The sequence below is a fragment of the Drosophila hydei genome, unplaced genomic scaffold, assembly GCF_003285905.1.
Source record: "Drosophila hydei strain 15085-1641.00,03,60 unplaced genomic scaffold, DhydRS2 tig00000060-arrow-pilon, whole genome shotgun sequence".
In the NCBI taxonomy this organism is placed as follows: Eukaryota; Metazoa; Arthropoda; class Insecta; order Diptera; family Drosophilidae; genus Drosophila; species Drosophila hydei.
The window spans coordinates 8,771,786-8,799,054 of NW_022045656.1; the positions used below are offsets into that span (position 1 = coordinate 8,771,786).

Below are 27,269 nucleotides of genomic sequence, written 5' to 3' on the forward strand. Positions count from 1 at the left end.
AGCTCAAATTTCATTTATTTAGAAAACTCAATTAAATTTCTTAAGCAAACTCTTCAGTCATTATATTAAATCTTTATAAAACATTTTTGGCTTGTGGTGCACAAACTTTTCACTACAAAACTGTGTGCAGGTGATCTCCATGTTCCATGATAGTTCAGACTGCAAAACTGCAACAGAGTGAAAAGTGAAAAATGAAAGTTACACGAGCTCTACAAACAGTACGAGCACTTCTAAAGAGGAAACAGAGGCTATGACAACAAATAGGAAAGCTTTGTCCAGCTGAAGGGTGAAGCATGTGGCTATGCCAAGCCACAAAGTGTGTAAACGTTGATAATTAGAGAAAATAAGTATGGGATTTTTTAAATAATTTATATATTTAAATTATATTTTTGTAAATGTAATTTTTTTTAAATTTATTTATATTTTTAATAAATATTAAAAAAATTAAATTAAGTTCCCAAAGAAAAAAATTAAAGATGGCAAATGTTTTGCCCAAAACATTAAAAATCTCTTCGTTATGAAATATTTGTATCTTTCAAGTGGAATTGGCTGAAGATGTAGAAGTTGGGCCACAGTAAAGTTGCATAAATCCAAACATAATCCATCTTTCAATATATGTACCTATACACATACATATTTGATGTGTCTTGTGCGTGTGTGTGTGCTTTGTTATTGTTGGAGCTGTAGTGTGGTGCACTAAGCAGCCAAATTGACTTCCCATGGCTGGCACTTTCGCTTGTATGGCAAAGTTTTTAGAATCTTTTGGGCTAAACTTGTTGTTTGGCCCCGCCTGCATTTTCGATGAAGTTTGTCCCATGTTTTTCCACCAACATTGCCAGCTAGACAAGCGGACGGAAGGACAGACTGAATACTCTTACTTTCATAATCGAAAAAAAAATATAAAGTTAGCATTCAGACATGTTGCCTGCCTCTCTGCTACACTCAACTCTTCTACTGTGCCGAGCCTCAACTCTTATATATGTTCGAATTGGCAGCTCATTTCGTGTGCGCTCTGCTAAAAGAGTTCGAAATTATATTCAGCAATTGCTATTGCTGGCGTAGCAGAGTTTTGTATAAGAGCCGCGTCTGCACAGTTCGAAACGATTAGCAGAGAAGAGCACCACTTCGACAGCGGCTCGGCGCAAGCGCCATGGCTGCTGTGCGAGAGTCGTGCCTTTGCTAAACGAAGATTGAAACGAAGCAGCTGTACTAAAAGATAAAACGAAGCTGCAATCGTTTTTAGATAAGCTGCGAGGTACATAGAAAAGTTATAAAAACAAATAAAAAAGACTTAAAAAAAATAGCAATTATAAAAAGGATATAATTAATTTAATTTAATATAAATTTTAAAAATACAAATTAATATTAATTAAATGCCAGAACATTCAGTTGAAACATCTTGTTGGTCGCATTGCCGGCTTAGCAATGACCCAAACCGACGTTTGACTCGTATAAGTACGCGTTTGAGTTCGAGCTGGCTTCAAACACATATGGCAGCCACTTGACATCCGGTTTGAGTTCGCTTCAAGCGGCTGTGCGCGATGCTTCAAGTTGCAATTGGCAGCGTGGACGTCTCTGCGAAGGCGGCATTGTAGCTGAGTTTAGTCTTCAACGGTCTGCGCGTTGTATATGTACGTCGCGTCTGTCAAGCATCTTTCGAGCGTGTGTTGCGATCAAAACAAAACAAAGTCGAGACGAGAGTCGAAAACAAAAACAACTGAGTCGCTATAAAAAATATTTGTCTAACAAATTTAAACAACAGTTGAATTTAACTACCTGTGTGAGTGTGTGTGTGAGTGTATATGTGTCTCTGTGTAAAATGCATGGTTCAAATGCATGGCCAAGCCTAACAGAGGCAGCGGCAGCGGCTTGCAATTAAACACAAACAAGATACAAAAGTATTTGCAACTGTAAACAGCCAACCACAAAGCCAATCAAATTGTTAACAAATACGAATATATATACATACATATATCTATGTGCAACACATCGAAAAGCTACAAGATGCAGTTTTGGATAACTTTGACATTTGCATTGCTCGCGGGTAAGTTATTAAGCGTCATGTGCGCCAAAAATGTATCTCACAGATGCAGATGCTACGTTGACCGCACCAAAAAGTTCATGACATTTGGCTTACAAAACAACAACAACAAAAAAAGAAGTGAAATATGTATGAATAGAAAAAAATAACAACAAATAGAAGATGAGTCGCAGACGCAGACGCGGCAGCGTTTATCTTGCCACATGAATTGTGTGGCTCCGCAGACTTTGCAGATACACTCGCACATAACTCCTTTTGTCTGATGTGCTGTCTGCTGTCTGCTGCTGCTGCTGCTGGTTTTTCTTGTGTTTGCTGTTGACATTTAAACACTTGTTTTTTGCCCGCTGCGGTTTCTACTTCACAATGCGAATACGTATAAAAATTGCTGTAGTTGTTGTTGCTGTTTTTGTTGTTATTGTTTTTGTTTTTGGCCATAGCCAAGTGTTGCGCTAACACACGGGGCACTTGCCACCGTGCCACCGTGCCACGCCGTGCAGCACAGCCTTCACACAGCGCCAGCCTCTGGCTCTCGCTTTAAATGCAAAAGTTTTTCGTATACATTTTTTCTCAGTTATTTTGCTCAACATTTTTGCTGTGCCTCAACTTCTGCTGCTGCTTCTTCTTCCTTTCATTTTTACTTTTTTTGCTGCTGCTGCTGCTGTTTATTTGATTTATGCGACATAATTCGAGGCGAACTTTGTGGCACACATAATTTCATTTTTGCCATCACACTTTGTTGTTGTTGTTGTTGCTGTTGCTGCCTGCAGTCGGTTTCTGTTTTTAATTATTTCCAATTTTGCAAATTTGCATTTTGCATAGTTTTTGTTTTTTAGTTTTTATTGTAAAGTTTTTGGCGCCTTTTGTTGCACAGTTTGTTCGGCTGCTAATTGAAACGAGCATTAAAATTCTGTTTGCATAAAAAATGTAAAATTTTTAACAAGTTTAACACACACACACAAATACACACTCAAAAATTGTCTCTGTTCTGTTTTTGATTCAATGCTAATGAATGTGTCGATAGAGACGCCGACGTCGATGAAAATCGTCCGATGAAAATGTTTGGAAATTGAATTAAGAATTTAGTTTTGCTCCATCAGCTTTCGTCGTTGTCTGTTTAGCACGACCTTTAATCATTTTTACAGCACATGACGAATTTATTAGTGAGCTTTGAAAATCTTTGATTAACGCCCTGCTAATTGCAAATGAAAAGAGAGTGGAACGTGCCTTTGCATTTATGAGCTCGAGCGGCGCAAAGACAAAAGAATTTGTTAAATATAGAAATAGATTTATGAGGGAATAATGGGTCGACTTGTTACTTGTAGATTAGCAAGTCAAGATGCTCCATTTTTTCACGAGTTGTTCTTCTCATCAGGAAATCAGTAAATTAAAAATAAAAATCTCCTACAGACAAAAATGACATCAACTTGCCACTTTATAGGTGTAATATTTAATGAAACATAAAAAAACATACATAAAAAATATAAAATATTATAAATTAAAATGTATAGTAACGTATAAAAGTATAAAATATTAAAAATATAAATATATAAAAAGTATTAAAATATAAAATATAACATTTATTTTACTTTCATAAAAAACGTTTTCAAATTTATAATATTTAAAAAATAGATTGAGTTAAATATTTTTAATAAATATTAATTCTTTTTAAAAAATTTACTATTTAAATATAACATGTGCAATCAAATAGTTTTTAATATTTAATTTAAAGCTTGATGAAAAATCATTTAAAAATTCAAAATAATAATATGAGAATAATTTTGAAAAAATATTGATAAAAAATTAAAGTGTAAAACATTAAATATATTTGCTATCTACATGCAAATAAATAAATTTTAAATATTAAAATATATCAAAAATTGAACTGAAAAATATAAATGTTAAATTTAATGCAGTATTAAAATTTTTGCTCATATAATAAGTAAGTAATATATATTTATTTATGCATACATTTTTATATATATATTATGAAAATAATTTTAAAGTACTTAAGCTGTCGAGAGTATTGCTGAAATGTCCTCCAAATATTCAGGCATAAAATCAGAGAGTCAAAAATATGTGAAATAAATTCGCTTTTGCTTGAAAAGTTGAATTGCCATTTCACAATTTAATTGCATATTATTACGAAATGGCTTCTTTAATAAGAGTAAGAAAGGGAGAAGAAGAAGAAAAGCGTTTAAAAGTAATTTAAAAATTCACAAAGATTTTGTGGCAATCGATTTTCGTGCATGTTTATTATGCGTAATTTATGTAGTTTAAAGCAAATTGCTTAAATATTTTGTGGCACATCGTTTCAAAGGGAGCAGCAGCAGCAGCAGTTGCAGTTGGCATCATTATGATAGCAGCTTCAGTTGGTTTTTGGTTGGCGCACGCCCAGGGACATGGATGGAGCTGAGCAGCTGAGCAGGTGAGCAGGCGAGCAGCTGCCTCGGCATGTGGTCGAGCTCGTGGTCGTGGTCGTAGCTCCATTTGCACGCGTTCAAAATTAATACCAGTCAAGCTGCAAAAGGCAAACCAGGCAAAAAACAAAACAACATGAAATAAAAGTAGAGAAAAAGTGGCAGGCAGGCAGGCAGGCCTGTTAAAAAGAAATACACCTGCCCGAGAGCCCGCAATGGGGCAGCGCACTAAGCACACAGTTTTGAGGCAGTCAAATTTTCAACATGTGTAGCAAGCGGCCAACCTACAACCTACAAAAGGCGGCACAAAAATTATGATTACATTTTTTTCTGTGTGTGTTTTGTTGTTCGCTTTTTAGCACAACTAGAAAAATTGAGGATGTGGTTAAGCTCTGCGAGGGGCGAGGAGCAGAGGCAGAGGCAGAGGCAGTGAGAGTGTAGAGAGAAGTTGTAATACAACAGGAAAAAAACTGTAGAATGTTCAAATCTCTTTTGCCTACAAACTCGTAAACGCTGATGGCCAAAAAGCAGGGAATACAGGCTATCTAAGCCCGTGAATATGTAGGTTTATAGACATACGTACACATATACACGTACGGGCATATATGTGCCTTGTGACTTGACTATATAATCCCAGCGCTTTAGCTAGGCAAATTGAATTAAAGCTTAAACCTCGGCGAACGGACGGCTTTTGGCTCATAGCCGGACTTAGCACCGATTTGGCTTAAAGCCCTGCCTCAAACGTGCTAAACTTTTGACGCACTTGTCTAAAACTTGCCCCTCACCGTCACGCCCCGCCCGTGCGACGCGTGAGTGTGTGGGTTAATACGCAACCACTTTGCAGTGCATTGAACCTCAGCTAAGCTCAGCGGCTAATCGGTGGGCAGCAGCAGCTGCTGCTAAACGAACTACTTGCAGAGTACTTGTCCGGCGAGCCACTTGCTCTGATTAAAAAGAACTGCTGCAAATTATGTTGAACAGGTTGTGGGCAGCAGTCAGGCAAGGGAGGAAGGAGCTAGCTCAGCCGGCCCACATATAGCGAAACAGCATATAAAATTAAAAAGAAAAAACGGGGGGCAGACTGACCGCAATTGCCAGAGCAAATGTTGGCCCATTTGGAATTGGCCCAAAACTCATTTTTGTGTAATATTCTTAAACATCTCTTCAAAGCCGCTTTGCATCTGAGAGTTGCGAGATTTTATGTTTTATGTTAGGGATTAAAAAAAGTTTGATATTTCGCAAAGTTTTTAATATACATTTTGTTTTGTTTTTCTTTTAACAAATTTTTAGACTATATTTTGTATTTATTTATTTTAATTGCATTTCAATTTTTATATATATATATATATATATATATATATATATATATATATATATATATATATCTTTTATTTAGTGTTTTGAATGTTTATTTGGTTTTATATATGTAGTTTATTTTGTATAAAAATGTAAGCTATTTAAATTATATTTAATAATTTATTTTAAGTTATTTTGTTTTTTAAAATTTCGTGTATTTTCCTTTTTATATATATATTTCTTTTATTAATTCATGTAATTTTTTATATTTTTTTCTTTATAATTTTATGTATTTTTTTTTATATTTTTTATTTTATTTGGTATTCTTTTTATTTATTTTTTTATTATCATAATATATACATTTTAAATTTCATATAATTTTTTCATTATTCATTATTTGATTTGGACTTCATTTTATTTTATATATAATATATACTTTAATTATTTTTTATATTCTATTCCTGTTTTGAGACTTTATTTTTCGTTAAATCCAATTTCATAAAAAATAAAAATAATTTGCTAGATAAACTCACTTCTTAAATATTTAATTAGTAAAATATTTAATATAAAAACTTCACCAAAAACTCTTGAAATTTTCACATTTTTGTACTCTCCACTTTGTCATATGTTGCGAAGCTATTTTTCCATTTAAGTATCAGCTTTGTTTTGTGATATTGCCAAGTACTTTTAGCTAAACATAAATATCTACAGCTGTACTCCTTGAGCTTCTGGTACGGGTGCTAGTTGTGAGCAAAGCCATCTGCAGATTATTCTGTTGCCATCCTTTCACATTTATGTATTTGCCAGCTCATGCTGGGGACTAGGGACTGACGACGATTGCAACTTTCCCAGCAAATGCCAGTCCCTAGTTCCATGCTCAGGCATTTACCTAATAGACCCACCAACGTGTGCAACTTTGTTGAGGGTTTCAACTGCTGCCCCCATCATCTCTCATGCTGGATAATTACAACCCCTGTCTTACCTTCCGCAGCTACTTCCACTGCTCTCTCATTTTTTGTTTACCATTTGTACAACTCACTCCCGGCTTTGACTTTGACTACCCGATGGATAGCATCCAGCTAGTCAGCCAGCCAGCAGCTTGGAGACCCGCACAAAATGCTGGTCATTTGTTTTTATGTAAATAAAATGCGCTTCCAAGTTGTTTCTGTTGCTCTTACTGATGTTGTTGTTGTGCTGTTGTTGCTGTTGTTGTTAGCTTATGCATATTTGCTTGTACTCAACGAGTCGCTCAGTCTGACACTCTTTTTTGTACAATATGTATATATATATATATAGATTTATATATGTTTATAGTTGTTGTTGTATGTTTTTGTGCCGCCTTTAACTGGGACCTGGTCAAAAGCGCACAACAGTTTCCTTTTTCCCCTGTTACTTGTTGTTGTTGTTGTGTTTTTTGCAAATTCACTTCCGCTACAGACTTTTGCCAGCCAAAAAAAAAATTGAAAAAATTAACACTAAAAGAGGGAGGAAGAGAGAAAACACAAATAATAATAATAACAACAAGCAGCAGAAAATTGCTTTGCAACTTTTGCAGCGTCTTTTGCTGTTATTTTTTTCTTCCTTTGGCTAACATTTGCTTTGTGCAATAAAAATAAATAACAGTTTATGAAAATTTGCCAAAATATCAACAGCAACAACAACAAAGTGAAGTGACTTTTCCTGTTTTTGGCGGCGGCTTTGGGAACGCGTTCCGCTTTGGCTTTTCATTCTATTGTAAAAAGGTTTTTCGTAGCTGCCCATTTAAAAGGCGTTGACAGCAATGAGTAGATTGGAGTGGAGTGCACCTCCTGCTGCCTCCGCTGCCTGCCCTTAGCAACAGCCACCCGCCCATTAAACACCCCTCAAAGCAAATTTGTGCTAACGAGTTGTCGTCGCTCGTTTCGACTGCAAAAATTGTAAAAAAAACACAAACAACAACAACAACAGAAAAAATAAAGAAACGCTAGCTGAATTGGAGCTACAAATAGGCTCAAGCCCATCAACGTGAACCGATGCTGCCAATGTGTTGTTGGCTGACGTGCTCCACCTCCTTAGCGTTGTCTCTGTGCTAAATTGAACCAATTTTTTTGTGTGTGTGTTTTTATATCACTTTTTTCTCAGCTTGTTTTTGTCTTTTCTCATATGAGTGTGCATCTGTGTGTGTGTGTGTGTGTGTGTGTGTATTTTAACTGCTATACGCTTTCATTTTGTTTGTCTTTTTACTGACTCTCACACACGCTCACATGTTGGCATATTTGTGCTTTATGTGCGCCTAGCACTGCGCTTATTTTGCACCACTTTGCGCGTCAAGTGGGTGAAAACCCACCGTGCAGCGCCGTACACGAATGCGCTTTGAAAGCGTCGAGCTGTCTATGTCTCTATTCATGCGTGCCGTTGCCTACCCAGCTATCCCCATCCACGCCCAACTGAGCCTATTTTCAATGCACCAAGTACACACACACACGCACACATACATACCCATACATATTCATGTATTTGCTTGCATATGCGGAGCATTAGAGATGGGCACGTTCGCCTCATCGATATTTGTTATTACGCGACCTTATTTTGTGGACTTTTTCACACGCCACGCAAACAATGGGCCATTGACATTATTTTTGATATTCCAAATTTTCTACGCAAATGTTGAATTTTTATATTTTTTGTTATTTTATTTTATATGATGCTTACAGTTCATAATATATGATGCTTACAGTTAAGGCAATTTATATTTATTTTAAGGGAGTTTTTAACTGAAGCTTGGCTTGATATTTTAGTTGAGTTGAAGACTTAAATAGCTTATATATATTAAATTAATTTCTTATATTTCATATATATTTCATTCCAGCTATATAATATCTTTATAATATTTTTATGTATTAAATTAGATTTATTTATTAATCCAATAATGAATTTCGCCTGACTTAGATATATGCTTTATTTATCTAATTCTTTTTCATATATATTTCTATTGAACAGTTCTAAAATCTCTTAAATTTTGGCTGTCATCAAACACACATAAATATATTTTATTATATTATATTTATAATATTTCTATAAGCCGCCCTTATCTTAACTCAAATCTCAAATATCGAGTTAAATTTTGTGTTTTGCCCATCTCAAGCAGAAGGTTTGCTGCGTTTGTTTGGCGTTTGAGCATGTTTGCAATTGCAGATTTACAGCCAATGCGCCTAGATTTGCACTGAAAGTGGACGGTGCTGGGGCGCGGGCGTGGCCATGAGCGAGTGGGTGTGAGCGTGGGCGTGCGTGTGGTGTCAGTGGCACGGCAACTACCACGACGCTGGGTAGCCGTCGACGACTCCTACATATGCTCGCCGTCTCCAGCTGCATCTCCATCTCCATCTCCATTTCCATCATTGTCGGCAGCTGTCTGTCGTCAGCTGAAGCTGAAGTTGAGGCTGTGGCAACTGCGGTGGCAACTGGCGGCTGTTGGCTGCCACTGCCACTTGGTGGCTGCTAGCTGGTAGCTGGTAGCTCAAAGTCGGGGTGGCAGTTGGCGGCTGGTTGCCATTGCATTTTCGGTCATTATTCAACGTCGTTGCAATTTGGCGTTGCTGCTGCTGCTGCTGCTGTGGCAGCTCCAATGATGCATAATTTGTAGCGTTATATAAATGCAAGCTCTGTTGATATTTTTTATGCTAATTGCATGCAAGTAAAACTTAATACACCGTATATACACACACACACACATACACACATTGACTGAGCCATACAGACTTTGGCTGTAATTATGTGAGCCGGCGAAAAAAGAAAGTTGACAGTTAGGTGGCGTCAACGGCAGCCGCAGCAAGAGCAAACAAGTTGCAACAGTTGCAGTTGTTGCTGTTGCTGTTGCTGCCTTTGCTGTTTATGACGGGTTGCTCGTAACGAGCATATAGCCATATATATATACATATATACATATGAACCTGTGTACAGTTAGGTGTTCGCATCTGATATATGCAATTATGCATGACGTTCAGATCAATCCGATAAGGCAGCCGCAACAACAGCACCATACAAGCGAGAGAGAGCGCGACACTAGCAACAAAAAAGAAAAACACGAAATAATAAAATTTCTGCAAAAATATTGGGTTAAATATATGTAACGTGTGAAGCTGCTATCTGCTGGCTGTGAGTGTTCTAGCGGCTTATAACAGTTATAGCCACGTCAACTGCAACTGTAATTAAAGGCGTGGGCCATGCGATGAGCTGCACTGAAAGCGGCGCAACTGCTGTTTATATTTGTGCAACAATTTATAGCCTGAATACAGTGCAATGCATAAACAACATTAATCCCAGCAAATGGAGCTTAAGTTCATTAACGTAAGTTTGTCAATTCAAATGAATATCATAATATCAAGCACCAGAGGCGACTCGAACCAATGATCCGAAGATAAAATCAACAGTAAAATTAGTTAGTGCAGATAATTTAAGCCAACTGCTGGCTGTGTGCTTGACAGTTAGCTCTAAGTTGTCTTTGCTTAGCCACCTTACTGGCTCGACTGCCCTTCAGGCAGTCCTCAGCTTCGCTCTGTATTAAGTAAATAGTCAATTTTCAACTGGACATTCGCATATTTAATTGGGTTTTATTGAGCTGCTCGCTTTTGGCATAAAATATGAATTTCTACATTTAAGCTGATGTTGAATAGTTTTTCACAGCGTTGCCAATTTGAAATTGAAGTTGGCTGTGCTAAGCGCAAAACAGAAACAGAACTAGAAATAATTGGTAAAACAACGCCGTTGGCCAATTAATTAAGTCTAGTACGCACGATGAGGCAGCTTGTTGGCATATGCTGCCATAAAAGCTGCCATAAAAAACGCTTTACGTACCAAATTACAAGTCAAACGCTAGCGGAAGCAGCCGTTAAAAGGCACTTAGTAGCGCTTTAGAAGCACCCCAAGCACACACTCTGCTCAGTCAATATGCTGCCGCTGCTGCTGGTGTATGCTTTAAGCCAAAACATAAAAATTCATTAGAAGCGCTTTCAATAAATTATCAAGCTGCATTAATACGCTTGATGCGCACTCGAATATGCGCTATCAATGGTCATTAATCTCGTCGAGGCGAAGGATCTAGCGACAAAGGTTGACGAGCTGCGCTTGTTGCCTGAATTCGTTACGCTAACACGATTTGGCCAGACGTCTTTGGCTCATGCCCGCCCTTTACCCTGAAACAAGCCAAATTGGCTATGCAAAATAGAGAAAAATCTTTGTAGTCCAATTGCCAAGCTTCCAGTTGAATGCTTGATTCTGTGCGCGTGTGTGTGTTGTTCAAGTGCTGCCAATTAACAAGGCAGCCCTGGCAGCAGCAGTGCGAATCGATATTTACTCAATTAATTTATTACTTCCGCCAGCAGCAGGGACAGTGACAGCAACAGCAGCAGCAGCAGCAGCAGCAGCGATTTTTCATTCATAAAAAAAGTCGGCTCACAAAAGTTGGCCAACAAAAGCTGATGAAGCGTCGTCAGCGTCAGCGTCGCTGTCAGCGCCTAAGCGTCGTGCGAGCTTTCGAGTCACTCGCTGCCACAGGAAGCAATCATCGTGCTACAAGTCATATTAACTTACGTTCGCTGCACAAAAACAAAAAGCAAAACGCAGAAGAAAAAAAATATTGTTGAAAGGAAAACAAAATAAAAACCTGAACGAACTGAACCCAGACCAAGCTACGCAGAATCACAGCAAAAACAGAAGCTGAAGCGAGCCAGCTGGGCCGGTTCCAGCTACACAGATCGCCGCTTTAACTGGAGCGGAGTTGGAAGTTAGGAACTGAGCGCTTAGTGCTGGGAGCTGGGTTCTGGAACTCTGGTTGGATGGTCAGCATATGTTGTCCGACAACTTTGCGCATGCGAAAGTTGAGCTCTGAGTGCATGAAACTATCAATGAAGGAGGCCTCTTGCGAGTTTAACTTGTGCTTCCCAGGCCAGCTAAACGCGAGCAGGTGCAGCTCACACACACACGCACGCACACACACTCAAGCACATTTCATAATGATGGATGGCTATGAGTTGTTTGTGTGTGCGACGCGCCTAAGCCGGTTTTGGACAGCAACAGCAGTTGTCAGTATCTGTTTCCCCTCCGCTGCCTCAATTAAACTGCCAGAAACGTGGTCGAAAACCCACAAAAGTGTACGGTAACTGTGTCCCAAAAAAAAAAACAAAGAACACGAAAAAATAAGCAACAAAAATATAAAAATGAAAAAATTGAATTAATAACAAGACGCGACAATGTGAAAATTGTTTAAAGCTGTTTCGTTTATTCAATTTGCTTTTGCAATTTCCAAGAACAACAAGACAAGAACTAGCAGCAAGCATAATAATTAAGGTCCAATACTGGGTCAACTTCAATTGTTATCGAAAATGTATTACTAAAATGCACATTAATAAGTGTTGGAAAAGGTTTTTACATATTCACTTGAGATAGGAATCTTAATCTAGATAAAGACACAGATATGCATATGGGAAAACAGCAGAGAATAACAATTTAGATCAGCTTAGATATGAGTCTGACTTTAGATATGCAAATGCTGGGAGAGCTCCACATACATATTTTATAGAGTAGTTCCATGTAACTATACATATTTTTTAGATATATCTATAGAATAATTACATAATAAATTATTTTCGTAACTGAAGGAAATACCACTTAACATCTCTTCAGTTATTCACTTTACTATGCATAATTAAAAAGTTGTAGCTATCGACATATAGCTATATATGACCTATAGCTAACAAACTTATTTATCCGTACACATCTCCAACAACAAAAAGTTGTTCTGCTTATGATTAATTTCGGTTTGATTTGATGTTTTCTTGTAAAAATAACAATTTAAATGAACGAAAAATTACAAAAATTAAGATGAAGGCGAGACTTCGAAAATCAGTCGAACGTCTGGAGTTTATCTTTAAGGCAATGCTTTGATCTTAGTCCAATCAATCAGTTGGTCCATCTGCTTTTAGCAATGCCTCTACTGATCATTTACATAATTAATAACTGACTGCTCCTACGCATCATGACTAAAAATATCTGTTTTAAGTTAAGGAACTGCTTAGTATTCGGCCAACATGAAGATTAACAACAACAAAAACAGCAACAGCAACGAGAGTGAGCTCTTGGCTTTTGACCGCGTGTTAATTTTGACAAATGAACAATTTGGTTGCTGGGCATGTGGAGCATTATTCCCACCCGGCTTGTCTATAATTTACAAATTCGGACTAAACAGCGACTTGCGACGACGACGACGATGACGACGGCTTTGCTTAATTATGGCTCCCATCGTTGACTGGCCTTTGTCTTGGCTCTTGTCTTGTGGCCGCTGTCCGCTGTCCGCTGTCTGCTGTTGTCTCTTGTTGTTGGCCTCAAAGTAATCAGATTGTAGCCATTAATCTGGCCAGTGTGGCCGTGTTTCGTATTGCACTGCTCGCGTATCTTTTGACTTTTTGGTGTCGCTTGATTATCTAACTTTTGGCTAGGGGCCCGCAGACAGTTGTTATGCTCGAGCAGTTTTTAAAACGCCTTCAGATAACTTGAATTTCAGGCCCGACGCGCTTGACTGGCTTTTCAGTTCTTAGACTCGCGACTGAAGTGCAAAATGAAATGTCTTTTGTATACATAGATAGATGAATGTATGTGTGCTTGAGTGTATTGCGCTTTAAATTTAAATAAAATGAAACTAAATCTGTGAGCACTGCCCGCATACGTTCACACGCACCTCTCTACACATTGCATAAATCTTAAAGCTTAATGAACACATCCTTGAAAACATAAATAGGTAATACGAACATTTTGGTCTGCAATCAGACGGCCATTAAACTTTTTAAAAAACAAACGAGCTGGCTTCCATAAAGCTGCGAACAAACAATCCCACAGTTAAAAAAGTTTAAATCTGCATACATAAATAATATGAAACAAAAAGGCAAACACAATACTCGAAAATAAACTAAAAAAACCCAACAACTTTTCAACAGACCCGCAAAACCCATTCATGGATGGATGCTACGTGAGCGGTGCGGGTACAAGGCAATAAAAATAAAAATAAAAATATAAAAAAAGAAAATGAAATAAAATAAAACAAAATAAAAATCAAATGGAATTGCATACATAACATTTACATATACTTATTTATAGTTGACTTAATGAGCAAAAAAACGTATTGTTTTTACGACTCACAGGATGACAAAAAAAATTGCATTGGCATAAAATATTTCCGTTTTAAATATATCGCTTTAACTAATATTAATTTACCAATTTATTATCTATATCAAAAATTGAATAATTTGCGACTATTAGCTAAAGCCAGAGCGACGAAATTGATTTGACGAAGCTGATAAAGGGAAACGAATTGAAATAGTTTTGAATTTATGTTTCTCATATTTTCTTGATTTTATTTCCAGTTTGGCAGATTTTATGCACATTTTTATCAAGCTGTTTCCTGTAGCTTATAAAAATGTTGCTTGAAATTTATTTGGCGAGCTGCGATTATTTATGAAGCTGAGGCTTGTGCTCATTTATTTGCTCAACTCTATAATTTATGACTTGTTTTAAGTGTATTAATTACTTGACTTGATTTAAATGACTTCTAAATCTAATTTGTACTTCATATTTTAGTTTTCATGTTGAAGTTTTTAACATTTGTAACCCAGTTGCTGGCTAAACTCATTTCTAAGTCTCACACTTAAAGTTCAGCACGTCAATAAAAACAGCAAAAATATGTAGTTTGACCTTTTGGCTAGACAGGCAGACCGACAGACAGACAGACGGACAGACAGGCAAGCAGCTTGGCAAGCCAAGACGTTCAGCGAGGGAAAAACATAATACAGAGCCAGCGGGCCAATTGGGCCCAGACATTATAATTATGCAGCTGCCACATACACCAGCCAGCAGCCAACAACAGTAACGGCAACAGCAACTGCAACGGCAACGGCAACAGCAATAGCAACAGCCAAGTGTGGCATGCAATGGCTTTTTCTCCGGCTTCGTGTCTTGGCATTTGGCAAACGACAAGTGCAGCCGTCGATTGCTGTCGATCCGGCGCTCCGGCGATCCGTCGATCCGCCAATTCGCGCAGCGCATTAAACTAAGCCGGGCAAAAACGTCAAAGCCAGGTGCGTGCTCTGGGTGCCCAAGACAGAGCCAGCGAAGGAGAGCGAGAGGCAGAGGGAGGGGGAGACCAGTTCGCTGAATATACATACATCGAAACCTAAAGCTAGAGCTGCGCTTCGAACAGCCCCTCGCATTGGATAGTTTGGAATTGAAATTCAGTTTAATATGCGCTACAACTCAAAGCCTCGACGCTTCGGTCTTTCGGTAGGGGATATTGTCGGCCCACGTTTTTTGTCGTCTTTGTCGTCTTTGTGAGCCAAGCCGAGCCGAGCCATTCATATGGCGGCTGCCATTCATAAACCCGTATTTGAGGCACGTAGGCTGCGGCGACGGCTCAGTTAGTTAGTGCCACTCGAACTGGTTTTCTAAGCCATGGCTAGCGCTAAATGTTGATTTTGATTTCTTTATGAGCATATGAGCATACGTATTGCTGTAGCATTTTGAAATGGTCCGGCTAGCTAGATTTCTTATTCAAATGCCCTACAGCTGTCTGTGGGTTGTGTCAATGGACCAGCTGCTGTGGCTCCGTATGCCTCTGGCTGTGTGGGCGTGTGGGCTTAAAGACCGGTAGTTGGTGCCGTTAAGACCTAAAAATAACGCGTTAAAAGCACCTCGCACCCTCGCCCGTGCCCATGCCTGCCTCTACTTAACACAAAAAGTACAACGAAACAAATATTCGAAAAAAAAAAAATTAATTTGCCTGCCACAGAGTATAACAAAAAATAAGAACGAGACGTCGCACAAACTTTGTCCATTTGCAGGCAAACACCCACCGAAGTTTTACGAGCGCACTAAATAATATTTTGTTGCATATTTTAAGGCGCTGGCAGCTCGTCCTCATTGCTATATCCAAACTTTCTCCTATACACATATAACAAAATATATATATGTATATATATATATATCAAATACATATATATATAATTCATTTTCATAGACTGCCGACTCAGCTTCATCTTCTTCTTTTAGTAATTTTTGTATTTTTGTTCTGGCCTAGGTGTTGTCCATGATTTTTATGCTTGCCCAAAATTTATGACTAATAAAATTTGTCAATTTTTCGTTTTCTTCCTCTGTTTTTTTTTTTTTTAAATAAAATTACATATTTCCCCCGCGACGATGTCTCGGCGGGGCATGTGGGTGTTAAAAATCTTTAGCCCACGCAACGGTGACAACAATAACAAAACTGCTTGGCCGGGCTTTGACAACCGGACGAACGTATAAGCCAACGAATGTTTTGCTGAGTGGCTTACAGTCATAAAATCATCAACTCTATTACAGTTCTCTGTTATTTTATTTTGAAAAAAAAATTTGTATATAAAATAAATATGAAGATATTCAACAACAACAATAATGCCAACAAAATCTGTTTGTATTTTTGTTATTTTTCATTTTGGCTCTTCCGAATGCTGACAAACTCGGACTTAGAGTGGAGTCATCATATCAGAGTATTTGATTTTATTCATAATAATATATATATATTTACACATATCTTTAAGCTCGTTTTTGGTTTATTTATGTTTTGCAAATTTGTGCGCTTAGCTAAATATTTTGGCATTTAAATTGTTGAGTTGAAAAGAATTCTAAGCGAAATGCCAGACTTAATTTAACTAATTGCCTGGCCCGCATGGGCTAGCCGCAAAATACTTTCAATTTTCAAAACAGTTTTTTTATGCTGCGGTCAAACTCAGCAGCCCGAACAAAATTATAGAAAACAGAAAGTATTTCGTTGCATATTTAAAAACACAAAAAAAAAAATAGTTGACAGCCGCAGAGTTCAAAAGGGGCAATAATTTTTATTAATTAATTAAAGATGAAAGCGTCGGTTAGCATTGAATGGAGCAGCCACTGAAGCCGGGTGCACATCGTCTTCGTTCCAGTCTCCCAGCTCCCATCTCCCAACTCCCGCATTCCGTCTCCAGTCGCCAGTTCTTGTTCATCTAAAATGCTCATGAAGCAGAAAATAATTAATGTTAATGCTATGGCTGGCTGGGTTACTTGGCGCTGGCCCTCTACCCGCTAGCCAAGCCCACTACAGGCAATGGTCTGTCCCCGAGAATGGCGCTCTAATTTGTTCAGACCGCAAAGTTCATAGCAAATTAGTTGATTAGTTTAACGTCGCTGCCAAAGAGCCAGTCCGTTTTTGACAGCCGGCTGGAGGAGGGTGTGAGTGGTGGGCATGAGTGTGTATGTGAGTGTGCGGAGCCATTTGATATGGCTGGTCACATTTGTTCAGCTGCAAATTTTATAATTCAATCAGTGCACAGGGCACACAACACAAACACAACACACCCACAGAGACACACAGACTTGGTAATGCGGCAATTTGTGTGAAATTTACCAAGAGCTTCGCAGGCGCAGTAGGAGAGATGGAGATGAAGAAAGTGACTAAGAGTGGGGGAGAGACAGAGAAGAAGAGAGCAATTCTGAAAGCCCCATTGCCGCTGAGAATGTTATTGTGGCCTGTGCGATTAGCGTGAGTCAAATGCGTTTTATTGTGAATTTATTAAGCGTGCCCAAGGCGAACATTAAATGCTGGGACAGCGCGGTGGCTGGGCCAGAGCCATAAAGATAGCCAAGAGCTCAGACAATAAAGGAGAATATTGAAATCGACGGCAAGTGAATATGAAAGATGAAGTCGAGATAAAGGATGCTGGCAATTTTGTTATTGAAAATATGAAAACAAGCTCAAAGCGTATCAATAGACGACAATGAAAGTGTTTATATATGCATATGACAATAAATATGAAAGCCGAAATTTGCCTTAACAATGCTCCAATTGATTTAATGCTGGCAGCAATTTATGCATTATGTAATCAAGGCTGGAAATTGTTTTCATTTTCGCATCCATTAGCCGAGAACTTAGTGGCAAGCATAATTAATTGATATATAATCAATATTCCAACTTCGAACCGGTCTGATCTATTTAAGTCTAAAGTATTTGCCATTTGCAACACGTATCTGAAGACTGTAAAAAATGAGTTTTCATATTTTTAAAGAGGCGATGACTTTGATATTCCAGACGAGCAGTCGAAGTATGCAAAACTAGTTTAACTTGAATTGCGAAGTTTCCTTTGCGAAGATTGATAGACGAACGCTATGCGGGCTGGGACTTATGATACTTGAGACTGTTTTAAATAGAACAACATGCTGTGATATTGGAGCAACTAAATTCTTTTGAAATAGCAATAACTCGGCATCTTGTTGCTCTGGATAAAATATCTTTTGGTATTCAGACTTCGGATTTTTCCACATATTATGGCACCTTGCTTGTATGTCCTTATGCTTGCTCCAGACCAGCTCGGCGGAAAAATGATCCAACAAACTTGTTGGCCAAAGCGGCTCAGCATCGAGTGCACACCATTTACTTAGCTGGTTTTCAAATTATAAGCCTTTCACATATCCGAGCGGGGCGAGGGCTGCTGCTGCTGCTGCTGCTGCTGCTGTTGCTGTGTGGTGAGCTCTAAGCCACATGTTGAAAATAATTGTCATGGCTACCCAGAAATCCTTTGCGCAGCGCCATTTAAAACAATTCCAAACACTTTGTGGGCGCTTAACATAGCTGACAACAAATTTGACACCAAAGCCGCTTTAATCAATATAATAAAAGACATTTGTTAAATTAACAAAGCGCGTTGCGTTGCCGCCATCGCCAACAACAACAACAGCAAAACCGCAACAACAACATGTGAATACATTGAAAAAAAAAAACAACAGAAGAAATTTTAATTAAATTTATAACGCAAAGCCGCAAAGAGAGCCTAGAAGCTCTGTGGGAAAGATTTATGTGACCGTTAATTTTGTCAAAGTCATTCGAATGCCTCTTGTCGTTGCTGTTATTGCTGCTGTTGGCTGTTGGCTGTGCGCACGCTAAGTGTCCTGACGCCAAAAGGAGTGCGAGAAAAAACCTCACCGGATTTCCTGTGATATGCCACAATATTTTCCATTAACGCACTGAAGTTGCAGGCAAACACAGCAAACCGAAAACAGAAACAGCGGCAAAACTGGAAACTGGTCTTGATAAGACAGCAGCAGCAGCAGTTCAAAAAAAAAAGAGAATAGAGAAAAATAAAAACAACAACAGGCAACAGACGGCGAGAAAAAACAAAAGCATTGAGCAAAATGTGCGTTGGTCCAGCGTATGAGTATGAGAGCAAGAGAGCAGCAGCTCCTCGGGCCAGGTTCAGGTTTAGGTCCAGGCCACTTCAGCGTAGATTGTCTGTGGACAAGCAATATTACTCCATCTCCATCTCTCTTCCTCTCCCTCTCTCTCTCTCTGTTGCACACGCTGTTGTATAGGCTTGATAGCCTGCCTGCCTGCTGTGCGACAGTCGCTGGCTTTATATGAGTTAATGACTTGTAGATAGTTTAACTTACAAAGCAGAGAACAGGCGAAGAGACAGAGAGAGAGAGTGAGAGAGAGATAGGTTGGCGCCCGAACAGGGGAGTGTACTCAGCAAAAGGGGTTGCGTTGACCATTAGTGCGACATCCGGCGTTGCGCATCGCTTGCCAGTGGCACACGTAAACGCAGTCCATGCTCAAAACTATTAGCAGCTTTGCGTCTGGGCCAGCTCGCACACACTCACTTACTTAACTTGTGGCCAAGTTCGAGTCGACGTGCAGGCACAGGATCGACATCGTCATAGGCAACATCATCAACATCAACATCAGCATCGAATGGCATGGAACGGTTTTGTGGTCAAGCTGTTAGTTTAGTTTGCGTACAATTTGTGGGCCCAGTTGACAATTACAGCCCCTTGGAAGACAATTTAAGAGAGCTGACTGCTGAGTGCTGCTGACTGCTGACTCCCGACTCCTTGCGCCCTGACCACTGGCCAACAGCCAGCCAGCAGTGGGCAGAACGCATGAATGAAATGGTAAACCGGTTTACTTTAGCCGCCTTCTGTTCGTCTTTTCATTTACTTTGCACTTTACTTCACTTTACAGCCTGTGTTTTCTGTTTTTGTTGTTACTTTAGGTTGTGTGCTGGTCTGCCAGTGCTTCCTACTGTCACACTTCAAGGATTTCTTTGTTGGCCATCCTGCCTTGCATATGTGTGACAATTACCCATTGCTTATTGTCTTGCATACGTATATATATATATATATATATATATATATGTATGTATGTGCAGAGGTGTATATATGTAAGGCCAAACAGAGCGGGGGGCTTGCTGCGTAATGACACTAAATGAGTTGTAGCCAACCGGAGACGGGGCCTGGGCTTGGCCTCTGTTTTTCTCGACATTGTCGTTGTCGTCGTCGACGCAAAACCTGTCAAGTTGTGCAGTTTTTTGTTGTTGGTTAATTGCCGCAGGAAATGTTCTGGCTGTGCAGTTTGGTCAACTGTCTCTTGGTCTTTGGTCTTAATTGCATGAACTTTGGGCCAAGTTAATGCGGCCCTATGCAAATTGAAGCGCGCGCACCCAAAGGCCAAGAAAAACCGAGTGACTAACTTGCAGCTGCGGGTGGTCGTTTCCGTTGTGACCAAATCATATTCAGTGGATAGCTCTATCTGTATGCAGATGTATATAGCTACATATATATGCATATAGATCTATATGTAAATGTGTAAATGTATTTGTAGTTCATTTCGTGTTCAAGTCCAACGGAAATCGAGCTCGTTTCATGACCGTGCAGCCTCGCTGGCTTCTTGTGTACGACAAATAATCAATTAATCCATTGATGAAGTCCACGACAGCGACGTTTATTTGTTGAGCCATTTGTAGGCACGTCTCACGCAGTGTTTGAATGTTTGCCTTAGCTGGTTCCTGGCCCGCACAGTGGCACAAAAACCATGCAATCAATTCGACACAGTTTCATATAAGAAATATGTGCTTTTTTTTGTTGTTGTTGTTGTTGTTGTTGTTGTTATTAAACAAGTTTAATTTAGCTTTGGCTTGTCTGGGAATTGAATTATATTGGCTATAACCAATTGAACTTGTTTTGATTGGCAGCCAAGTTAAAAATGAGCTGACAATTATAATAAATGATAATTGATTGCAGTGGCTAAGTTCTAATTTGAATGAAGTGATTTAAAAATGCCCATGAAAAAAATATGAAACCGGTTTCAATTTGCATATCGTCAGAGTTGGCTGGCTTCGTATCTTAATTTATTATTCGTATCTTAATTTATTATTATGAAGCTTGGGCTGGTTAGCAATCAAACATTTGTATTTGGGTCGCTGTCGCTGTCCAAGTGATCAATCTAATGGACTAAAACTTTTTGCAAAAGTTTTCGCTGTGAAAATTCACACTTAATTTCCCTTCATTTGGCTTGTCTAGCTTTTTCTATGACCCAGTGACACTGTGCGTGCTTTTATGTGTATTACCTATGTAGATTGCTCTAATGCTGATTAGGTCGACGACAACACACACACAGAGTAACATACACACGGCTAAGTAGTCGGTTCAATTTGGTATCGAACGTGGCCTGCTCTTTTCTTTAAGACATTTTAATGCTAATGAGCCGCAAGCTGTAGACCTACTTCGTTTCGGTGTGGGTTGATATAGCGACACACAGACTGGCAACGGGCAGACCATGATGAAGACAGAAGGCAGACAGCCGGCGCAGCGGACAGACATGTCCATGTCTCAATGACAGCCTCAAAGTGCCCTGACACATACACCCACACACACACATGTAAGCCACACGTGTGTGTGCGAAACAAATAAAAAAAAACAAAAACAAGAAAACACAAAATAAAAGTTGTTCCAAATTAGTGAGATGTGACTGGGCTGCGTCGTTGGGTCTTATGCTTAAGTAATGTGTATTTTATGTGTGGGCTGCGAAAAGTAGGTAACTGTAACTGTAGCTCTGACTGTGACTGGGCCGGGTGACAGGTCGATTGGTCGATTGCGTTGCCAATTGAACTAGGTGCTTGCTGCTTGCTGCTGCCTGCTGCATTTGCCAGTTACCAACTACGTGCGCAATTGTCGAACGTGCCGATTAACAATATGCGAAATTTTTTTGTTTTTCTACAGCTGGCGTAAGCTGCACAGCTCAGGCTGATACTCCACAGCCAGGCGCGCCTGCTGTGCAAAAGTTCCGCGTTACCCCCCACGATCTGCAAATACTGGAGGGCACAGATACGCTGATGCGCTGCGAGGTGTCCTCGCGCGCCGGCAAGGTTCAATGGACAAAGGACGGCTTCGCTTTGGGCTTCTCAGCAGTCATACCCGGTTTTCCACGCTACTCGGTACTGGTGGACACGGCTCATGGCACATACAACTTGCAAATTAAGAACGCTACGCTCGAGGACGACGCTGAGTACCAGTGCCAGGTGGGCCCGGCAGCTGGCAATCCAGCCATACGCGCCAATGCCAAGCTCAGCATCGTGGCAGCACCCAGTAGCATTTCCATCGATGGCTATGCGCGCAATGCCAAAGTCGAGGTCATCGAACGTCAAAACCTAACGCTGCAGTGCATCACCGAGAATGCTAATCCAGCTGCAGAGATAGTCTGGTATCAAGGCGAGACGCCGTTGACATTAGGTAAGGCCCGCATTATTACAAGCTCCAGCTCATCAAGTTCAACTGGTCTAACTTGGCTACCTCCTGCAGAGCCCATTGTCTCAGTGAATCAAACGTCGGCCAAGCGCTTCCGCACCAGCTCCACATTGCATCTGCAGCCACGCTCTGAGGACGACTATAAAGAATACTCCTGCGAAGCGCGCCATAAGGCTTTGCCCCCTGATGTACCCATGCGTGCTCAGGTCCAGCTGTCTGTGCTATGTAAGTCGAGAAACATCTGCTTTTCTTTCGTCAGCAACAAGGCTTAATACCCAAACCTTTAGATCCACCCGGACCACCATTCTTTGAGGGCTATAGCCAAGGTGAGACTTTGCGTCGTGGTCAGGAGCTACAAATAGCTTGTCGCAGCCGTGGCGGCAATCCCCCCGCCCAGTTGGTTTGGTATCGCAACGGCGAGGTCATCAATTCGCCTCAACGCACCTCAGGTCGCCTCTCGGAGAACGTATACAAATTTACGGCCAATGCATCGGACAATGGCGCCAATTTGGTCTGCGAAGCCAAGAATCTATTGTCGAATACACCGCTGCGGGCCGAACTGAATCTGACTGTTCTATGTAAGTTTCCCAGCTGCGCTTAAGCTTGTCAGTAGCCTTTATACAAAAGCATGTTCCATGTAGACGCGCCGAAGGATGTTTTCCTGAGCGGGGCAACCCAAGCCAAAGTTGGGGATGCTGTGCAGCTGAATTGCGTGACAGCCCCCTCGAATCCGCCGGCACGCATCAACTGGTCCATGAATGGCCGCCCCTTGGTAAACGGCACCTTCAAGACGACGAGCAGCGCTGATGGGGGCTGGGTGAGCAGCTCAAACATTACCTTAAATATCGATTCTCAGAGCCGCACGTTCATCACCGTTTGTCATGCGCTCAATGCGGAGCTCTCCCAGAATGTTGTTGGTTCCCACACTGTGAATGTTTTGTGTAAGTGAAACAGAACCTTGGGGTCAGTTGTGCGCAGTTTGCTTTAGCTGTTTCTGTTCCACAGATCCGCCCTCGGCGCCACTGCTGACCGGCTACAACGACGGCGATATTCTCGTCTCCGGCTCGATCCTAAAGCTGCAATGTAGTTCCGCTGGTGGCAATCCGCCGCCTACTCTGCAGTGGTATAAGAACGATAAGCGCCTAAATGCCGCATCGAAGGTAACCGACAGCAAAATCAGCTCGGAGCTGTCGTTGCTAGTCAATGCCTCCGACAACAATGCCATCTATAAGTGTGAAGTGCAAAATGCTGCCATCGAAATACCATTATTCGCCACAAAGACTCTTGGGGTGCATTGTAAGTTGTGATGGACTCTAGCCTTTCGGCCTAATTTCTCATACTTTGTCATTTGATTGTCCATTTAGTTCCACCGGAGACCGTCAAGATTAGTGTTGCGCCCAAGAATCTAGTGCCTGGCATTAGGGCCAAACTCATTTGTGATTCCAGCTCTAGTAATCCGCCTGCCAAAATCAGCTGGTGGAAGGACGGCATTCCTGTAGAGGGACTTAACTTGGCTAACAGGCCTGGCCTCTGGGGCGGCTCGGTGTCCACCTTAGAGATGCATGTGAACATTACCCAGGATCTCGACGGCTCCATCTACACGTGCCAGAGTCACAACGAAGTGCTGCAGCGCAGCGTTCACGAGACCATCAGCCTGGACATACTTTGTAAGTTACCTGAGCCCATGCTTAGAAATATTTGCCCTCTGACTAGCCATTTCTATCGTGCATAGTTCCTCCAAAGTTCGATGTCGCCCAGATAACCAGCTTTGTGGGTGTTGAGGGCGCACCACTGCAAGTCGAACTGCATGCTAGCGGTAATCCCATGTCTATTAGCTATACCTGGACCAAGGATGGTCTGCCCATTAGCAGCAACCCGTTGAGCGGCCAGCGATTGGTATCAGACGGACCCCGACTCAATATAAGTCGCCTAAGCCGCAACGACGCCGGCCTCTATGTGTGCGAGGCACTCAACACACAAGGCACAGCCATGCTGGAGATTCAAGTGATTGTGGAATGTAAGTAGTCGCTCGTGGGGTTGCAAAGGCCATCCCGGCTAGTTGGCCAGTTGCTGATTTCGCTCTTCAATTAGATGCACCCATTATTACCTCCGTCACCGAGGGTCAAAATTTTGCTTCTGGTGAACAGGCTGTGCTGGCCTGTCAGGTCCAAGCCCGCCCGCTGGAGGCAGCCCATGTGCGCTGGTCACGGCCTGGCTACGATTTCGCCACTCGCACCACTTCCTCCTTTGAGAACAACACGGCGCTGCTGCACATCGATAATGTTCAGCGTGGAGATATTGGCAATTTCACGTGCACTGTGGACAATCAACGCGGACCTCCCGCTGCCCAGAATGTGGTCCTTGTTGTGCAGAGTAAGTAGCCGCAGCATCATTCGTGTCGATGGAGGCTAATCTTACATTTTGTTGATTGATTACAGCCTCCCCGGAGATTGATCACTCGCCGGCGTACACGCGCTTTGCGGCTCGCCTGGGTGTGCGGGCTCAGCTCATTTGCCGTGCCTTGGCGTCACCACAGCCCAGTTTTATTTGGCGTCGCCATGGCAAGGACTTGAAGATGCAACGGCGCAACAAGTTCACGAGCGTCGAGCGTCAGGTGGATCCACTTCACTTCGAATCGGCCTTGCTTGTGGAGAGTACCTCGGCCGATGACTATGGACAGTACGAGTGCGTGGTCCGCAATTCCATGGGCCAAGCCAGTACCACTCTGGAGTTCAGTAAGCCCACGCGTCCGGACACGCCCCTGCAGTTGCGAGTGGGCAATGTCAGTGACACGAGCGCAGAGCTGATGTGGACACCTGGCTTTGACGGCGGCATGCAGGTCTACTATCGTGTGCGCTACAAGCAGCACGGCGAGGACAAATACAAGTATGTAGACGCTAAGGTAGGCCAACAGAATATCACGCTGGAGAGCCTGAAGCCCGGCGGCACATACTTCTTCTCCGTGATGGCGCACAATGAGGCAGGCGGCAGCAAATTTATGCCTGACATCAAGCTAACCCTGAGTAAGGGCTCGCAGCCCCATTCTGCGGAATATACCGAAAAGGATGAGCTGCCCAATGTGATGATCATTGGCATCACCTCGGCGGCCATGGTGCTGCTGGTACTGAATGCAGCGCTTGTGGCCTGGTTCGTTATACGCCGTCAGAATAAGTCGCAGGGCGAGACGGAGCCCAGCAACGATGACGCCTACTCCAAGGATGATAATCAGTCAGTCTATAAGGTAAATGGGCACCAGTTTATAGCAAATATTGAACTGCAGACTGATTGGCCTTATCCTAACCAGCTGCCCATCACTGCATTGCAGGCGGATGTGCAGAAAAAGGCGGCCGCGTCGACATATCTTGTGGAGAACGTAGACATCATACAGTCCACGGCCTATCCGCCCAAATATCAGGAGAGCTCCATGTGCACGCCCCCCTACCCGCTGTGCAATCCAGACTTCACGCGCACCCTGCCCAATCCCAAGCGGCACAGTCAACGCAACAGCGCCACTGGCCTAATTGAAGGCATGCCCATGCGCGCCAAGGATGACCATATGTTGATCTCCAATGGCCTGTACATACCATCACCTTCGCCCGCCTCCTCGCTGGTCATCAAAGGCAGCTACATATCATCGCCATCGCCAGCGCCGCCAGCCGATGGCTCCTACTTTAACATGAGCGACAAGTACATGTCCTATCCGCCAGTGGTAAGTTGAAGAACTCAATGGAAATAAATTTCTAAAAACTATGTAGAGACAGGTAGCTTAGGGTAATTAGGGAATGGTTTTATTCCGTCCATCTCTTTTACCTATATCGATTTCTCATCAAATTTATTCGCGTTGATAGTTAACGCTAATTAAAATTTATATGAAACTTTGCACTTTGGAGGGCTGCCCCACTTTGAGCATTGTTATTGATAATGGCTTATTAAATTTAATATCCAATCTCTTTCCCCTTTCCCTCTTTTCTATTATTCAATCGACAGACCTACTAAGCCGAATGACGAAAGACAACAAACACCAGCCAAGCCCAGCTGGACTGATTGACATCACACATCACAACAAAACAACCAAAAAGAAAGAAAAAAAAAAAACAAACAGAAACAACACCAACATCGAATATATCATGAAATTGAAATTGAGTCGAATCAGTCAATAGGAGTTTTTGTGTTGGTGCTTTTGCTGGGGCTTGGCTGCCGCTGTTGCAAGTTTTTGTTTTCTGTTTATAATTATTACTAAATGACGTTGATTATTATGGAGCGCAAATGGAGGAAACATGTTGAATGTATTTTGAGAAAAGACATTTGCATGCGGCGCTCGAAGGCTGTGATAAGTACCTGTATCCAAGGCTCTCCACTCCACTCGATTCCAACTGGCTCGGTTCGGCTAACCGCATCACGATACCCAGCACGCACATCAAAAGTTGAGTCCACATCAATCAATGGCGCTGCCCATGCCGATGCCGATGCCGATGCCGATGCCAATGTCGATGCCGCTGCCGATGCCGAAGCTGATGGCAATGGATTAGCCTTTGGGGCAGGTGCGCAACCCACTCTACAAATGCTTGCCCCCTCTCACCAATAAACAAGAACCGACAAACAACCGCAAATACAACATTAATGATGGAAGGAGAAGAAGTATAAAACGAAGTTGAAGAAGCAGAAGCTGCAGCATTAGTAGAAACAACAAAACACTCAAATATTAATTTGTAGGCATTTTTCTTGATATTAACTAGTAGCAATTACGATTTTTAGCAATTAGCGTAAATATTAACGAGTCTGTTGAGTCGTGACTCATTCTCATTAGCAGTTGTTCAAGTTTAAGCTCTAGACATACCAATATCTCTACATACTTCATATAAGTACGATTTTCAGCAAAATAACGGAAGAAAAACAGTAGAAAAACA

General features: G+C 41.3%; 1 protein-coding gene across 1 annotated transcript; it reads left to right on the forward strand.

Annotated features, from left to right (window-relative positions):
• The first annotated feature begins 1,752 nt into the window (after positions 1–1,752).
• On the forward strand, positions 1,753–26,431 carry LOC111602571 (nephrin). Its single transcript, XM_023319727.2, has 12 exons — positions 1,753–2,044; positions 21,838–22,347; positions 22,417–22,587; positions 22,650–22,940; positions 23,004–23,303; positions 23,368–23,658; positions 23,727–24,029; positions 24,095–24,379; positions 24,454–24,735; positions 24,801–25,603; positions 25,667–26,071; positions 26,350–26,431. Exons 1-12 carry the CDS (start codon positions 1,978–1,980, stop codon positions 26,356–26,358), a joined length of 3,717 nt encoding a protein of 1,238 aa, XP_023175495.2. The 5' UTR covers positions 1,753–1,977; the 3' UTR covers positions 26,359–26,431.
• Positions 26,432–27,269: the final 838 nt, after the last annotated feature.

Bases quoted from the DNA above. Each gene is read 5' to 3' on its own strand.
- LOC111602571 (XM_023319727.2), top strand. From the start codon at position 1,978: ATGTGCAACACATCGAAAAGCTACAAGATGCAGTTTTGGATAACTTTG. The intron at 24,380-24,453 runs GTAAGTAGTCGC...CTCTTCAATTAG, and splicing joins GATTCAAGTGATTGTGGAAT to ATGCACCCATTATTACCTCC. The intron at 24,736-24,800 runs GTAAGTAGCCGC...GATTGATTACAG, and splicing joins TGTGGTCCTTGTTGTGCAGA to CCTCCCCGGAGATTGATCAC.